The sequence below is a fragment of the Spermophilus citellus genome (assembly GCF_964194105.1).
Source record: "Spermophilus citellus genome assembly, chromosome: 1".
Taxonomy (NCBI): domain Eukaryota; kingdom Metazoa; phylum Chordata; class Mammalia; order Rodentia; family Sciuridae; genus Spermophilus; species Spermophilus citellus.
Window position 1 is genome coordinate 11,471,451 of NC_138182.1, and position 19,249 is coordinate 11,490,699.

Consider the following 19,249-nt stretch of genomic DNA (forward strand, 5'->3'; position numbering starts at 1 on the left):
TTTGAAAAGTCAAAGAAAAAGTAGTGGTGAAGACAAATTCCTTTATTTTTTGCTTCTGCAAGAGGACTTAGCTACATGAAACCTAGAAGAATCAAAGGTTAAGTTTGGGTCATGTTAAGTTTGAGGTAGTTTTAATGCATCCAAGTAGAGATGTTGGCGGGGTGGGGACAGAATTAGGAATGTATATCATGCTAAGTGAAATAAGCCAGTCCCAGAAACCCAAAAAACCAAAAGCCAAATGTTCTCTCTGATATGATGATGCTAACACGTAAGAGGGGGGAAGGGGAGAATAGAAGTTTATTGGATTAGACAAAGGGGAATGAAGGGAAGGGAGGAAGGATGGGATTAGGAAAGACAATAGAACTAATTGGATTAGTTCTAATTTCCTATGTTCATATGTGAACAACCAGAAAAATTCCACATCATGCACAAATGCAAGAAGGGGACCCTAATTAGAATAAGTTATACTCCATGTATGCATATGTCAAAATACACTTTACTGTCATGTATACTTAAAAAGAACTTATTATAAAAATATTTTTAAGGGCTGGGGATGTGGCTCAAGCGGTAGCGCGCTCATCTGGCATGCGTGCGGCCCGGGTTCGATCCTCAGCACCACATACCAACAAAGATGTTGTGTCCGCCGAGAACTAAAAAATAAATATTAAAAAATTCTCTCTCTCTCTCTCTCTCTCTCTCTCTCTCTCTCTTTCCCTCTATCACTCTCTCTTTAAAAAAAGTAAAATAAAATAAAAAAATAAAAATATTTTTAAAAAGAAAGAAAATTAGGAGTCTACAGCTGATCAAAACCACAGAAAAATGGGAAGAATAAAATGTTTCCAGAACAAGGGAAAGAGAGAGCATGCCAGTCTCCCAATGATGCCAGAATCATTTCTACACAGACAACACAGAGAATCACAGAAGCAGAAAGGTAACCAGGAGATTAAGATGTCACTAAAGCCAAGACAAGAGAATGTTGGCAGAAGGGTAACTGACAGTGTCAGACACTGTTGAGAAGTCACATAGGAGAAGACTGAAAAAAACCCATTGGATTTAGCATGAGACAGTTACTGGTAATCTTAATAAAACTCCTTTAGTAGAGTGGTGGCTCAGGACCTCTGTGCATGCTATTCTGCCTGTCCAGCTGAGGACGGACCGACCCCCACCCATTGGTCTCAGGTCACATTTTATCCCTCAGAGAGGATTTCCTTGACCACTTTATTAATAAGGAGGCCCCCATGATTCTCCATCAACAACTTGTTTCCCTGGTAACACCATAATCCATAACTTTCACATCTTTTCTTATTCTATATCTGTCTCTACCACTGGATGCTAAGTGCCATAAGAGCAGAAATCATACCTCCAGTGCCTAACCTAATACCCAGCCACTCATAAAATCCAGTTTCAAACACCCTTTTAAGGAGAATGGGCATTTTTCCTTCTACTTAGTAGGGAAAACAATGTGCTACAACAGAAGGAATACAACTCTAGCTACATGAAGTAGCTCCACCATTTACTAGATAAAAGATTATGGCACTCTTTTTTATATCTGGAAGCTCCAATTTTCTCAATTTAAAACAGTGACAATACTAGCCACCTGATATAATTATGTGTTTCTACTATGCCACAGACACTCAATAAGGGATAAATATGGTACTATTTAGAATGATCATGACTTCTTCCATTAAGAGGTCTTAAAGAGGCTGTAATATATACAAGTTGATTTATGGCCTTGTAAACACTGAAACAATGGAATAAAGTTAAGCTGTATTTTCAAATAGTCATTAAATATATGCTTTTTCAGTAAGATAGTATTTCCAATAATTCTTTAGATTTTTACAGAAAAATATATGTATAATTGGGTACTTTTCCATACTACCAGGTACTAAAAACACTAAAATACATAAGTTCCCTTTAAAACTTTCATTTAAATTCACCAGAATTTTTTAAATAAACAAAACCAAAAAGATGTATTCATAAAGTTTCAGTTTTAGTCTTAAAATTTTAGTATATGTACTAAAATTGGAACCATACAGGGGTGGGGTGCAACTCAATGGTACAGCGCTTGTCTAGCGTGCACAAGGCCCTGGATTTGATCCCCAGCAGCACAGAAAAATTAGGTTGGAATAATACAGAGACCAGCATGGCCCCTGTGCAAGGACGACACGCAAATCTGCAAAGCTTTCCATACCCTGAAATGATAAACGTTTGAGGAAATACATATTTTTAACCTAATTCAAACTGTAAGCAATGTATAGATCTATGGAGATATTACACGGTACCCCATTAATATGTACAGTTTTTTTAAGTCAAATTTTTTCTAAACTGAATTTTAGTGTAAGAAAAAGGATAAAGTTCTTATTATTAACAAAAAACGTGGAAGGCCTTGGGACACATCTTTTCATTTTATAAAGCAAATTTTTCACAAGTCACTCTCAGCATATTAAAAAGTTGGGTATGAGGGTCTATGTAGCTCATTGGTGGAGTGCTTGCCTAGCACGCAAGAGGCCCTGATTCAACTCCCAGCACCAAAACAAGAAGTTGGAATGTTTTTATTAAAGCTAAAGTACGTGAACATATATACGAATAAAATAACTCATACATGAAGATACTGATATAAATCCCTTTTTCCTGTACAAATGTAATTTTTGCTTGACTGCTAAATAAAGTCATGATCCTTTCCTGACTGGAATGACTGGTTTACCTTTCACTCCAGGGGGCTTAAACTATCAGTCTTTTAAGAAGCTTTGCTGGGTTTTGACAATTTAACCTGCTGGGCTCACAGCTCCCAAGGGAGGCTCTTGGTTGCAAGTTTTACTTCTGATGTTGCTGACCACTAATACTGACTCCACAGATAATGGATTTCAATAACAACCACCCACAGGTTAACACTTTGAGCATTATCCATAATATTGCTTTAATTAAGTTAATACATGAAGGTCAGTTTGGTAGAAAGTTGTATTAAATTTGGCAGCGCCTACAGTAATAAAAAAATTGTTCATCTGTATAGCAACTCTATAAATTTGTCTACAGATATAATCTAGTTTGCTCATGAATTTATGCTGCATTTCAATTTATTTTCTAAAAGGAATTCAATTTATTAGTTCCATTTCCCCAAAATATGTACGTTTCTAGCATTTCTAACTGATAGTTTCATGACAGATGGCTCTAACCATGCTGGGCACAGAATGGGTCTACCTGGCACAAAGAGACCACCCACTACAGCAAAGGAGATTTCCACCCCCCCACTCCCGATTTTGGAGCATTTTGATGGTGGAAACATTAAAGCTTTGATTTTTCCATAGCTTCATGTGTTAAACATTAATTTCTCTCTGAAATACTAGAATTATTTTCAACTTGAAAAATAAAGGTACATATATTTTATTTCTGAATCCAAATCCTTTATGCAGTAAGAAATAAGCAAAGAGTATTTACAATGAATGCAAAAAAGCACAAAGCAAACAAATTTTTAAATGAGTCCAAAATTAGAGGTTGACTCTAAAGTGATAAAAAAGATACTACACTTTAAAACACAAACCACAACTGACACAATTTTCTACTTTTATATGTATAAGGCAATTTAAGATTGCTTTATTGAAAAGCAAAGAATGATGGCTGAATTCAGCTCACATACACATTGAACTCAACAATAATTGTATTTTTTAAATACACAACCTGACAAGCACTATGGTAGATAATAATGAATCAGCATGGGAGCCATTTAATATACTTCTTGATTAACTCATTGCCTGTCCAGTTTGCACGCAGACATGCTTACATGTCATAATCGTCATAATTCCCACCATCCCCACCGCTAACACTCCAGCGCCTTGATTAGTGCACAACTCCCAGACGAGCCATTGCTAATGCTAAATAATTCTCTTCAGCCTCCTGCTACTATTCTGCAGGATCTCCAATTAAATATAATGTCCCTGATGAGCCATATTAATGTGAACAAATTCCTACCAGGAATCTTATCCTATTCCATTTTACCCAAAATGCAGAGAAAGTAATTTAGCCAAGCTAAAGATAATCAAAACATTTAAAATTGATAGGGCACAGTGTTTCTGCAAAATAAGTTTTTCCAAAAACAATACTTGCAAAAAAGAAAAGAAAATGTCTAAACATCTTAAATGCTTTCCTCTCCTGGTTACACTTAGTGCTTCTCTGAGAAGTCCAGTGTTTCAAATTTGCATAGATACACTGTGTTCTTAATCCAAAAAGGTTATTGAAGGCCAAGTCTTATGAGAACAGTGAGCAATAGTTAAGTTTTAAAGCAAGAACACCATTTTATAACCGTTTGATTATCTAATTATCAGAACTCTAAGATCCGAAACCACAAATGAAACCAATTCCTTCCTTCCTGTTAAATGCTATACTATAGTCACCATGCAGAGGTTTTGTCATAGGACTTCATGTTACTGATAAGAAAATGTAATACTGAAGGATGACAATTTATAAATATTTTGCAATAATTAAGAGCCTATAAATTTTGTATTGCAAACTAAACATCTGGAAATACTTCTGACCTAATTAAGACTAACTAGGAAGTATGGATCATGATGGCCATCTTAACATCTCCTTTAACTAGTACAAGCAATTTAAGAATATCACTAAATACACCACACACACACACACACGCACACACACACAAAAGGTCACTAGATATTTTCAGTTAACAACCCCCAAAAGTTTTACAAGCTTGACCCTAATCATTTACTCATAACTTAGGATCAGTGATAGCATCAGCTACAAATAATGTCCACTAACAAATTTGTGAAATTTTAAAAGATTGAAAAATGTCCTGAAACCAAAGAAAAAATAAATAAACGTTTGAGGTTTTAACATTTAAATTGATTTAATCTCTGTGTGCATCTATAATAAATGCAAAGATATGCTAATAAAGACAGATAGATAGATATGTATATATAAAGATATATATATCAAAAGATATAAAATAAAGATATCCCAACAATCCCATAAAATTTTGATAAGTTTTCCCCTAAGGTCTCTTATACCTTAGCCTACATTAATGTATTCCATTTCCATTTACCTGATCATTACCCTCCAGTTTGTTCAGCTGGAACCAACATACACTAATTACTTAGACATCACGAAGTCCTATTTGTTCTCAGTCCCTCCCCAGACAGCAGGGAAATATTATCAAGGGTAGGCATGAAAAGTGATGATTGCCCTCACCTTACTGTCAATCATCCCAGAGTGCTCACAGGAAACCCCACTCAATCTCATTATAGAATCCTAAGGCTGAGACTCCAGAACACACCAGGAATCACACTTTAAACAGCAGGCTGCCCGCATAAGAAGTGAGTCACAGTGAATACTTCTCTGATTTTAGGTACTTGTTTCAACATGGTAAATATCAGATATTTCACATTTAAATTCAACATGATTATACACAGACAAAGCAACCAAATATTGATAAGTTCAATTTAGGAGTACAGACAGAAAACATGGTCAAAGGTTAAAGTACAGAATCATTTTTCTCATTTGAAATGAAGACTCTCGACACTTTTCACTTAACCTAATGAAATGTCATTTTAAATTAAAAAAAAATTGAAACCCTAATTCTAACAGGTTGTATATGTAATATTTTGCTACTTTTTAATGGAGAAATGTTCTGGTCTTTTTACTTAAAATATGAATGTTATCTAGGTGCACTTTGAAGAGTACAAGTTTAATAAATCTAAATTCTCAAATTCTTTGCTCTCACTACTCATCAAATTAATGTTGTAGAACCTACGGGCACAAGAAACTTCTAGTCATTAAACAGCTCTCATTCCTTATGTTTCTTTTTTTCTCTGGAACTACCCAAAATCATAGGCAAGCAGCTCTAGGATGCCACTCCTCTGCCTTCTGATACAGCCCTTTAGCAATCAAGAAATCTCCCATATTAGCTCTCTGCCTAAAATTCAATAAATTTATTCCATAGATCGGTGTCTCGCTCTTGTCTTTTTTTTTTTTTGTATTTTTAATTTGTTCCAATTAGTTATACATGACAGTAGAATGCATTTTGACACATTGTGTGTCTCCTCACTCCAACATTTTATGAATGTTCCCACTTTATAATATATTTTAATATGTTATGCTATTCTCCTTGCCAATTTTTCTCAGAATAAACTAAGGGGAAAATACATTCTTGCATATTTAATCTTCTGTCAATTTCCAAAGAAAACTTTTGTTGTATTTATTCAGACTTAAGAAAATGTACAGGGGCTGGAGTTGTAGCTCAGTGACAAAGCACTTGCCTAGTATGTGTGACGCACTCGGCTTGATTCTCAGCACCACATAAAAATAAAAAATAAAATAAAGGTATTGTGTCCATCAACAACTAAAAATATTTTTTAAATAAATAAATCAATAATGTGGGGGCTGGGGTTGTGGCTCAGAGCCAGAGTGCTCGCCTACCATGCATGAGGCACCAGGTTCGATCCTCAGCACCACATAAAAACAAAACAAAGATACTGTGACCATCAGTAAGTTTATTTGCTCATCACACAGTATAATTTCATGCAAAAACTGCTAAAACTATGTAAATGACTTTTATGGGAAAGAATCAGTTATAGTACTTTAAGGAGGTAGAATGGCATCTTTGCTTATAAAAGAACATTTGAAATACTGCTGGGTTTTTAAGTTAAAATAATAACACCAGTGCTGCCTTCTCCAGACAAATCACAGTGTCTGAACTATTTTTCTTGGTTGTACTCTAATTGCTGCTAGGCTTTACATTAACACAAATAAACAGACTTCAACAACGCCACGCACCCCCCCCAAAAAAAAAAGATATTGTGTCCACCTATAACTAAAAAATAAATATTTTTAAATGTATAGATTAATTCAGTAATAACTAGCATTTAAAATACATGGTCTTCCTATATAAAAGTAGAAGTCTTCATGTGTGTTCTAAAAATTGTGTCTTAAATATGCATTGTTTCCATACTAGTATCAGGGATTGAACCTAGAGGCACTTAACTGAGCCATATCCCAAGCCCTTTATTTATTTATTTTCATTTTTGAGACAGGGTTTCACTAAGTTGCTGTGGGCCTTGCTGAGTTGTTGAGGCTAGCTTTGAACTCACAATCCTCCTGCATCTGCCTTTCAAATCATTGGGATTACAGGCATATGACACTATGGCCAGCCAGTTTTATTTTTTAAAGTTCTATTTCTTATCTCATTTAGATTTTTTTTAGTTTTAAATTATATACATTTTTTTCATATATGAGTTAAAGATAGAGATTTCTTTCTTCCTTCTTTTGGGGATTAAATCCAGGGCTTCGTGCATGCTAAGCCAGTGCTCTGCCACTGAGCAACATCCCCAGCCCTTCCTTTACTTAATTTTGAGACAGATTCTTGCTAAATTGTCCATACTGATGGCTGGCTGCAAACTTGTGATCCTCTTGCTTCAGCCACCTGAATACCTGTGATTCAGCTATTCATGCACCACCACATCATGCACCACCACGTTCAGCTTCGTCCAGCTTCTTTATAATTCTTTAACCAGTTCCCATAAGATTTTTCTGTTTCTAGTGAGTCATTCAGTTAACTGTACAAGTCGGAACTCAGTAATACCTTCTTATTTTGCCCTGCTGTCCACCATTTTATAGCTCTTGACTAAGTGCTATTACGTCTAAGAATACTGTTAAATAGTAGTGGAGAACTCATGAGTGAGATTGATGATCTCATAGAAGATGCCAGAAAGATCTTGGCCCTTCCACCATGGGAAAATACAGCTAGATAGCTTCATCTGTGATCCAGGAAGGGGCCCTCACTGGAAACCAAATCTGCTGTTGCCTGATCTTGACTTCCCAGCCTCCAGAACTGTAAGAAATAAATTTCTACTGGGTATAGGCCACCCAGTCTGTGATGTTCTGTTATAACAACCTGAACAGACAAATGACCAAGAAAAAAAAAGAAGAAGAAGACTCACATGTCTAAAACCAGGAATGAAAAGGGAGACAATACTACAACTTTATAGAAATAAAAATAATAAGGAAATACTATAAACAACTTTATACCAATAAACTAGATAAATTAGATGGAAATGATTAATTCCTAGAAAGAACCAAACTACAATTACTCTCTAAATAAAATATGAATAAATCTATAACAAAAGAATTAGTATTTAAGAAAAAACTACATCTTGGAAATATACATCCAAGATGGCTTCACTGGTAAACATTTAAAGAGGAATTAATACCAATTCTTCACAAACTCTTGCCAAAAAAATAGATGAGAAAACTTTCCAACTCATGAGGCCAGGATCATTCTGATACCAAAGATATCATTAAAAAAATGGAGGGTCAGGGGAGAAGGAGGAGGAGAAGCAGCAGCAGCAGTAGCAGCAATGGACACCCTCAAAGTCTAAAATATATTTATTCTCCAAACAAATATATTTACTATCCAAACAAAAGAAAGAAAGGGAAAAAAAAAAAAAAGCTGCCAACCCCTCATCTACTGAATGACCCAGAAATTCCTTCCTAGGTGTTTTAATTTTGTTTTTGTTTGCAGGGCTGGGACTCAAACCCAGGGCCTCATAGATGCTAGGCAAGTGCTCTACCACTGAGTTACAAATCCCAGCCCCCTCTCCTAGGTATTTAACCAAGAAAAATAAAAGTCTATTTTCACAAAAAGATTTGTACATTTATAAAAATTCTGTTCATAGAAACTAAAAATACGGAATGCCAAATGTTTTCTCTGATTTAAGGATACTGATTCATAATGGGGTTGGGGAAGGGGGCATGGGAGGATTACATGAACTCCAGATAGGGCGGAGGGAAGGGGAGGAGAAGGAATGAATGGGGCATGGGAGTAGGAAAGACAGTGGAATGAGATGGATATCACTACCCAAAGTACATGTTAAAGACACAAATGCTGTGACTTTACTTTGTATACAACTAGATATGAAAAATTGTGCTCTATGTATGTAATATGAATTGTAATGCATTCTGCTGTCATGTATAACAAATTAAAATTTAAAAAATAAATTTAAAAAAAGACACTAAAAATTCAGTTGGGATGGGATAACTCTGGGAGCTCATTCTAAAATCACATGGAAGAACAAAGAGCCAAGAATCCTAAAGACAATTTTGAAGAATCCACTGAAGGGAGGGTCTGACAGAAGAACTACATAATCATTTTCAAGATGACTTTTCCATTAAACACCAATTTCTGCAACTGGCTTTACCTGTTTGTATGATGTATTACTTGAGTAGTAGCTTAACATTTTTCCCTAGTTAACTAAAAATTAGTTGCTTTAACAAAAAATTAATAACTTTCACAGTCAAGTTTTGTAGTATTTCCCTACTACAATAAATAATTACATTTCAATTTATGAAGTCAACATATAAAGTATGTAACTTTTTAACTCCAAGTTACATTTAAATTCTCACTTCTTAATGACAAACATCCTAATGATAACATTTGAACAGCATGGCTTGTTCATATTACTGATCTTGTAAAGCTGATTAGATATGATGGAAACCTTTGTGATCAAGTGTTGAAGAAGGAAAAATATTATTAAAGAAATTCACCTTTTCTGCCTTCTTGACACTGAAGCAGAAACCAAATGCCTTTCTCTGATTTGTTCATACTGTTGAGTTTTGACTGAGAATGCAGTACTTCTACTATGGAGCCTGGGAAATCATATTCTAAATCATATATTATAATTCTTGATGTATCTACTATTAGTTTCAGCCTCAAATTTCTTTAAAATAGAAAATTCTCACATCTGCTTTGGGAAAGGCATGCATAAGAAAGATAAAAAACTTACAGTAACTCTTTTGAAACTAGCTTTTACAGAATCTGAAAAATAATTTGTCTAAATCAGAATGTAAAAATGGGAGAGTTGGCAATGCTATTTGGGACAACACTTTGCAGAAGATGCTACAGATTACAGATTATTCTACAGCACCAACACTGAAATGTGGAAAGAAAAAAAAAATGTGTGGGGCTGAGGATGTGGCTCAAGCGGTGGCGCGCTCGCCTGGCATGCGTGCGGCCCGGGTTCGATCCTCAGCACCACATACAAACTAAGATGTTGTGTCCGCCGAGAACTAAAAAATAAATATTAAAAATTCTCTCTCTCTCTCTCTCTCTCTCTCTCTCTCTCTCTCTCACTCACTCTCTCTCCTCTCTCACTCTCTCTTTAAAAAAAAAAAAGAAAAAAAAAGTCAATGATTTTTAACTATCCATACAATAGTCACTTCCAAGAGAACATAGCATAGAGAATTAACTACATTTTAATATGGAAAAGTAATAAACAAAAGGTCCCTGTTAGTCTTGAAATAAAACAGTGCCTACAATTCAAACAATTTTTTCTCTCAGTTTATCCATAGATGAAAATATCCCATAAGCTAACACACTGACAATAAACATAAGAGGAGAAATATGAATTTTAAATCTATTACTAGCTTGATGTTGACTTTAACAAAATTTTTCCCTATAGGAATTTGCTGTTAATAAATGCCTTAATTTACCAATCAAGAAACAGATTAATAAAAGTAACAGTTTTCTCATTATTTGATGAATATCTGAGGAACGTAAATTACCATTAAAGCCATCATAGTTTAAATGATTTTTTGCAAAGAAGCCACAATCAAATGTTAAAAAAAAAGAATATCAAACAATACATATGCAAAATGTTCCATTACTTTTCATTAAAAGATAGATATTTTAAATGCAGGTGCCAAATAAATTATATACTTAGCATTTATTTTCGGGAAATTAGTTTGTAGTTATTTCCATTTTATTTCTTAAAAAGGAGGAGAATTACAATAAGACAAAAATCAACAACATAATTCTGGATAAAACAAAAATTTAAAGATCACAAAACTTGAAAACTGTATTAAATTACTATATTATAAAAGCTAACATTAACAAAAGGTCTAGTTATCAAAAGCACACTTTTGAAAAATAGCAACTTACATTAAAGTACAACTACTTATATTTCATTCCATAAAGTTCCAATAATTTACATTCTTTTCCCATGGGATTTTTTTTCTATTCATTCATAGTTCATTACAGCTAAAAAATGCCTGCTGTGTTAAAAATGCCAGATAAAATTATATATCATTCATTGCTTTATGCTATACCTTCTTTTGTTCATGTCCAATTAGCATCAGCCTATCTCTCATTTATCAACTTTCAGCTGAACACATCAGCCATTTAGGAAAGGTTAAACAACCACAGCATTCCCTTAGTGACACTGGAGTTATGCTGAGGAAACATGCTTTCATAAGGGAGCATTGTATAAACAGTTCATTAATCTTCCATCTAACTTTCTCATGCTTTGCTTAAATCTACTTGCTGACCAGCAATAGCTTTGCAATTTTTTAGTCTATTCTTGGTTTTTAAGCTTTAAAAACAAAGAATTAGGACACATAGAGATGACATTATGACACTTCCATTTTACTTAATATAACAGTGAAAAATTAAGTTTTAAAAATTAATATGCATTTTTGAGGCCAATAAAAAATAAAATAGCTTTCATTTTTGTTGTCTGTAACTCAAAATTAAGTTCAGATTTAAACTAAAATATACTTACAGAACTAGCATCAACATCACTGTGAATGGCAACCGTCTTAATGCCCATCTTCTTACAAGTTTTAATAACCTATTTAAAATACATGAATGTTATCTATTTATAGTAATTCATATTTAAAGGGATTTAATAATAATAAATTTCATTGAGTAAAATGGAAAAGAGAATTCAAATTCTACTCACCCTACATGCAATTTCTCCTCTATTAGCAATAAGTATTTTATCAAAAGTCTGAAAAAGAAGGAAAAAAAGGTAAAATTGTTTGAGACCAGAAAACATCAAGTTTTTTCCATAATCAACAATGGACATTATTCTAGGAAACATTGACTTTCTAGGACAATATGTGCACTTAAAACCAAGAAATAACTAAAATCATCTGACCTTAATTACTTTGTTATAGCATGACTTGACTAGGTTACTTTATTTTTAAGTGGAAATAAATTTTCTTAACAAAAGCAAATCTTCAAATGATACTTTAAAAAACTAAAAAACTTTTAACTCAAAAATGCTTCAAATTTTTATTTTAAATTTTATTTTATAATGTCTGGGAAGTCCTAAGCATCCTGAGTTGTTTTGTGCTTATATCCAAAGATGTCCAGACCAAGTAGGTCATACCATTTGAATTCAGTGTTAAGTCTGAATAATCATCACATTTTGAAGCAGCTAAAATCAAATGATAAGAAAAATGCTTCTGGTGTGTATCTGGAGACCTAAGTCTCAAGCCCAGCTTTGCTACTGATGACCTTGGCTTAAGCAATTTCTTAACTTCCATATACATAAACTGATAGTACACTAATGAATAAGTATTCCATAAGGCTTTCTTCCAACTCTAAAATTGTGCTGACTAATCTCTTTTTTAGAAAACACACAATTGGCAAGGAATATAGCTCAATGGTAGAGCACTTGCCTACCATGAGCAAGGCCTGGATTCAATCCCCAATCCTTAACATAGAGAAAAAAACAGAAGGAAGGAAGGAAGAAGGGAAGAAAACACACAATTGGGAGTAATAGGGATGCAATGCACATATGTACACAATTATTCATGGGTCAGTGAAATGTTTTAAGTTTAGTAGAGAGAATCATAAAAATGTTTTATATTTCTAAAAGAAGAGTTAAAGTTCTACGTGATCTTCTAAAATATTACTCTTCTATAACTTAAAGCACCATATTAACCCACAGGGAAAGTCCAGAATCTCAGAATGGAAAAGGCTTTCAAACTCTTGGTCTGACCTTCACCTCATACATGATTCATTTCACCAACCTGAGACTAGCTGCTATTGTAAACTAGCAAGCTCTCGATGTGACAGAACCCGGAACTATAGAGACTCTTAAAATAACCTGCTTTCACCTCAGGCCTGAGACTTCTGTAAAACTTCCTATCCAAGTGGTCACAGTAAATCCCTGTTAAACAGGAGGCACAGTTCTAGAAAACAATGCTTACACTTCCTCGAACCGCATTTAAAACTGTGAAATTTTATGAAGCATTAAACAACTACATCTGATAAGAGCACTGCAGACAGCATTCCTGTAAATTACACGTTAAGCAACCATTAAAGCAAATATGTATGACCAATTACAAGGATTAAGGAAGAATCCCATTCTGCTTTCTGTACAGAAGGCAGAACTAGTGGTTAGGAGTCAATTGGAGCCAAACTATCCAGTCTGAAAAACCCCAGAACTCCCACGTGTTCTTCTTGAATGTTCTTCCATGGGCAAGTTATCTACTTCTTGTCCCTCATTTGATATACCAATGAGGATAAGAGTATCTGCCATAAGAGGTCATGAGAATTATACGAATTAACACCCTGAAAGTACCCAGGACAGTGCCTAGCACATAATATATACTCAACAAGCATTAGCTACAACTATTGTTATTCTACTGCATGGAACCACATGCCAGACTGTTAGGAATCTAGGAGTATGCCCCTGACTAATCAGGAAAAACTGTATCAAAGCAAATATTTGGCTGGGCATGGTGGTACACATTTGTAATCCCAGCAATTCAGGAGGCTGAAACAGAAAGATCACAGTTCAAGGCCAGCCTGTGCAACTTAGCAAGTAACTTAGCAAGACCCTGTCTCAAAATAAAAAATAAAAGAACTGGATAAGTAGCAAAGTGCCACTGAGTTCAATTCCCAGTAACAAAAATATGTGTTTGCACCTGACACATCATCTCTACTCAAGGCTATTAATATATTACCAATTAGTGTACAAACTCAAACACATATTAATCTTCTCTACATAAAAATTTTCTTTTAAATAAGTCAAGAGGGCTGGGGATGTGGCTCAGGCGGTAGTGCGCTCGCCTGGCATGCATGCGGCCCGGGTTCGATCCTTAGCACCACATACCAACAAAGATGTTGTGTCCGCCGAGAACTAAGAAATAAATATTAAAAATTCTCTCCCTCTCTCTCTCTCTCTCTCTCTCTCTCCTCTCTCACTCTCTCACTCTCTCTTAAAAAAAAATAAGTCAAGAAACATATGGTTCAGAATTTTAAAAGCACTCCAGTTTCCTGCTCTTACTAGTCTCTTGTATATTCTTCCAGATAGATCACGCATATCCAAGGACATACATGCCAATCAAGTTAAATCAACTTTAAAACTCCCCCTCCACGTCAGTTACAAGTAAATATCAACTATGCTTGATGACGTCAGTGGACAATATAACACAATCACAACAAATCATGTTAAGTGCTACATTAAAGCTGTGCCCAGGATGCTAGGTACAGAGAAGGGAGAGCATGGGCGGGATGTGTGAAGAAAGTGACACTGAAGGAAGAGGATGACAACAAATAACTACAAGGCATTTTTCTACAGCTCAAAACACAACATGTATGGGGAACGGTCCAGATAAACCTGGGTGACAAAAAGGCAGATGATGGACAAAAATTCCACTTATAAGCCAGGACTTCATTCTACAAGTGGAGTTACATGAAGACTCCCCAAAGACACTCTGAGGAAAAAGAAAATGAAAACCACAAATATAAACCAGAAGTCTAAGTCCCTAAAGACAGAGGGGCTTCTGGGTATAGGAAGAGATGCAGGGGAACCCACAGCAGCTGCTCTTCACTGTACAAATGATGCCGTCTGTGGTGCAAAGTCTCCTGAGATTTCTTGAGAGCTTTTTCATGCAGTGTCTCTGTACCCACCCCCACTTCTTTTTCTTCCTTCCCTGTGCTTAGATCCTCATTGCTGGGGTCTAAATGCACAGCTGGCACTTCATCCAGAAACCTGGAGAAGGACTGAGCTGGCCTGCTCCATTGGGTACTTGGGGAAGGAGTGACAGCAGAACTCCAGACCCCGAGTCACTTGCTGGATACTTCTGAGAAAGGCCACAGCGCAATGGGAAAGCCCACCAGCTCTGGGAAAGAGAGGCTTGAGAATGCACCGGTTTTCGCTTCCTATCAAGGGGTTTGGAGCCTCAGAATTCAAATGTGCAAAACTGAATTGTTAAGGGTAATATTAAGCAGCAACATTTAGGCCGTGTGCTTTCTATAAAGCAGCCACTGTGGCAAACCCTTCTGTGAATTATTTCACTTATCAGATAATGGTTATTTATTCTCTTTATATTGTATTAAAAAAAGTTATTCATTAATCTAAAAGATAAAAAAAAGTCTATGAAGTCAGTTTTGATAATATCCCCATTTTACAAATGGAAAAACTATAGGCAGACAGGGAGTGGCTGGAGGAGGTGGTCCACTGTGTGCACAAACATATGTACACATGAACTCCAAAGCAAATTGTCTGTGGTAAAGTTTTTAAATCAAACTATAGATTTCATAACAGCGAAATTTCACTCATAGCTAATCTATGAAAACCTGTACTGTCCACATGAACTAGAGATCTTTAAATGTTGCCAAACTGAGATGTTCCAGAAAAGTACAAAAAGATTTACTAGATTTAGAAGATTTCATTCAAAAACAAAATCTAAAGTGTTTTTTTTAGTTTATTGGGGGGGGCAGCATTAATTGGGATTGAATCTAGGGATTCTTTAACACTGAGCTACATCTCCAGCCCTTTTTATTTTTTGAGACAGGGTCTTGCTAAGTTGCCAAGTCTGGCCTCAAACTTGCCATCCTCCTGCCTCAGCCTGGGATCAAGTTGCTGGGATCACAGGCATGCATACCCAGTTCATTAATTCTTTTTATATTGGTTATATGTTGAGATAACATTTTAGGTGTTAAATAAATATATTAAAATTAATTTTACCTGTTTATTTTCATAATATAGCAAATAGAAAATTTGAATTTATATTTTTCCTGCCACTGTATCTCAAATTCTATTTCTTTTTTGTCAGTTTTGTGGCGTTGGGGATTGAACCCGGGACCTTGTGCATACAACCCAAGGCAAACACTCTACCACTGAGCTACACACCACACCACACCCCACCCCTGCGTTATATTTCTATTGAATGGCAAAAATGTAGACTCCTCTTCTTTCAAATCTTCAGATTCAAAAGAATCTGCAAAGTAGTTCTGTGCAATTCAGTAATATGGTACTCTTGATTAATCATTCACAGCAGTTACACTTCAATGACATTTATCTTGCAAAATCTCTTCTTGACCAAAATTTTCTGCCTCTTTGAAGACTACATCACGACTAAAACATGTTTTATTTCCCATCACCACTTCTAATCTCTTTCTCTCTCCTATTACAAGGCTCAAACATTATCATATACCAAGATTTTAGTTGGAATTACCCTGTCCCAAAATTTTCAATATGCCTAATTGCCCTCAATCCAAATGAGTCATAAATATTAATAATTGAAACAAAAACTTCAATAATTTGAACAAAATCTTGCAAGTGCCCAGTCTTTAACAAAGAATAATATCTACTTATTCTCCTAAAAACAAAGGAAATATACTACCAATGTATTCAAGTTTTGGTATAGATACAAAGACAAAATTAAAGGACTCAGGCTGTGGCCCACAATGAAAAGAAGAACACAGATTGAGAATCTGTAAAACTTATGATGATAAAGAAGTAAATAATTGTACAGTATTAATAAAGTTTAATCTGCCCCACTGAACATAGAAAAACTTAGCTGTTAACATTAGTTTTTAAATACTTACTTTTTCATTAGGATCATATCTCACTGAACTGAGACAACGGGACACTAGTAAGCACCGTTCTGAATAGTGTGGAGCATGCTATTAAAAAAAGAAAGAAAGAAAATGAAATAAATTAGATGCTTAAATGGGTTTTGAAATATTTCTTTCAGAGTACTTCTTTCAGTTTGCTTCTAGCTACAATGTTTTATCAGCCACTATATGTAATTATTAGCAGTACACCATAATTATAGAAGGGAAATTGTAACTACAGAATCATCCCCTTTACACAAATGAAACCAAAGGCATCAAAAGTTAGGCATGGTGCTGTACATGTGTAAGCCCAGTGACTCAGGAGGTTGAGGCAGGAGGATAACAGGTTTGAGGCCAGTCTCAGCAACTTAGTGAAGCCCTAAACAACTCAGTGAGACTCTGTCTCAAAATAAAAAACAGGGGCTGGGGATATAGCTCAGTTGGTAGAATGCTTGCCTTGCATACACAAGGCCCTGGATTTAATCCCCAGCACCACAAAAAAATAAAATATAATAAATAAAAAACAAAAAGGGCTGGAGATGTGGCTTAGTGGTAAAACACCTCTGTGGTCAATCCCTAGTATTAAAAAAAAAAAAAAAAAAAAAACTCCAAAGAAGTATATAAGCCAATGAACTAAGTAAATCTGAAGAAAGGTCTTTCCAAACATGGACTCACAGAGCAAGGTGAGAAACGTCACATACCATAAAGAACTTTACAAAATACCAGTCTTGGCTTCAAGGAGCTTCATGTTCATCAGTGACCAGAAAGTAATAAAATGTTTTTAATATGCCAATGTCTTCAGCATGACTTCTTATTGTTTTTTCTTACACAAAAGTGATTTTATTGATAAAAATATAAAAGTAATACTAATTTACTTCTAATTTATTGTTTGCGGAGAAAGCATATCTTAACGCTTTCAGCCTTAAAAAATGACTAAAAAAAATTGTAATCAAGGACTGGGGGCAGTGGCACATGCCTGTTATCCCAGGGGCTTGGGAGGCTAAGGCAGGAGGATCACTAATTCAAAGCCAGCCGCACCAAAACTGAGGCACTAAGCAACTCAGTGAGACCCTGTCTCTAAATAAAATACAAATGTATGGCTCAGTGATCGAGTGCCCCTGAGTTCAATCCCCTGTACCCCCCCAAAAAAATTGTAATCAAGGTTTAAAAAAATTGATTAGCCAGTAATCACTTTGAAAGCCAGACCCCAGAATGAAAAAAAAAAAAAAGCCAGGCATGTTGGTGCATGTCTGTAATCTCAGCTACTCAGAAGGCTGAGGCAGGACAATCTCAAGTTTTAGGCCAGCCTGGCCAACTTAGCAAGACTCTGTCTCAAAATAAAGAGGACCAGATGTGTAGCTCAGTGGCAGAGCACTTGCCTAGCATGCGCTGGGTTCAATCCCTGCTATTGGAAATTAAAAAAAAAAAAAAAAATCAGGAAAAGCCAACAAGTATTACCTCTTACAACTTTCTACAAGGGAAATCACTCAAATAAGAAACAAAATGTTCTTATAGTAACATTTTTAAATGAACTCCAAAGATATATACAATTATTTTTAAAGAATATTAAGACTCAAGTTGCACAATATAATCTCTTCTTTTTTCTTTTCATTTTATTTTTCATTTTTTGCAAAATATAATCTCTATACAAAAGTAAAGGTAATAGACATGAAAGATACAGTGTATAAAATAAAGCCTTTACACTACCAAGTAAAAAGGAATAATAATGAACTTAGAATGGGAAGAAAATTAACTGTTCACTGTTAATTGGTCCCTATTAAAGACCAAGATTGTCTCATATATTCCTTCAAGCATCCCCATGAGTTAAAAGAGTGCTATCCCTAATTTCATGAGGAAATTGAATCCCAAACACTTCAATTTCTCAAAGATCACAGGAATGGGCTTTAATGGTTACAAGATTTAACATGATTTGTTAAAAGCTTCTGGAAGTATTTTCTCTTACATGATAATAAAAATAATGGCACCTCCCACATTGACATTAATGTCTACTGGAAGATATGGAGTTTTATAAAACTGACCACCAAAAGGGCCTCACCACTCTCTGTATTTTCAACTAAAAATTCAATCTTCTGCCCACTACAGAATAGGCATAATTTAGAAACTTGACTGTTACAGCAAACTTAATAACATAAAGATAACAGTCTTTCCCCCCCCAAAAAAATTATGTGTTTATAGCCTCAACCAATGCCAAAAACAAACCCTAGGAATAATGAGAAGCAAAAACTACCTGGGAATTTTTCAACACTTGTGCTGCTATAAAGCAGCACTAGGAAAGTTTCACAAGTTAATAACTCGCCAGCTTTCTATCAGTTTTGTAAGATGGGACAGCAAGAGTTTTGCACTCTCACTAATTCATCCTAATATTGTAGCCACAAAATGGTCTATTCAGTAACATGTCAACATATTCTTTTACAAAAAGCAAACTCATACATATGTGTTTAATCACTAACAAAGGGTATAACTGATTCCTGATGGCAGAAACCAAATGTGAGTCTTCAAGAGAGAAAATACAATCTGGACATTTTCAGTATTCTAATTCTCTTTGGAAAATGAAAATAAATAGTGACGCCTTTGCTTGGGTGAAGGAAC

The 19,249-nt window shown here is 35.1% G+C and overlaps 1 protein-coding gene across 6 annotated transcripts in view; it reads right to left on the reverse strand.

Moving 5' to 3' along the window:
* Positions 1–19,249, reverse strand: part of PCCA (propionyl-CoA carboxylase subunit alpha) — a 371,716-nt gene that overhangs the window by 339,097 nt on the left and 13,370 nt on the right. For all 6 annotated transcript variants that reach the window (XM_081297671.1, XM_081297670.1, XM_081297669.1 and 3 more), the window contains exons 2-4: positions 16,631–16,708; positions 11,742–11,789; positions 11,562–11,630 (exon numbers count right to left, since the gene is read on the reverse strand). In XM_081297671.1, coding sequence (XP_081153797.1) covers positions 11,562–11,630; positions 11,742–11,789; positions 16,631–16,708 — 195 coding nt within the window. The remainder of the gene's footprint in view (positions 1–11,561; positions 11,631–11,741; positions 11,790–16,630; positions 16,709–19,249) is intronic.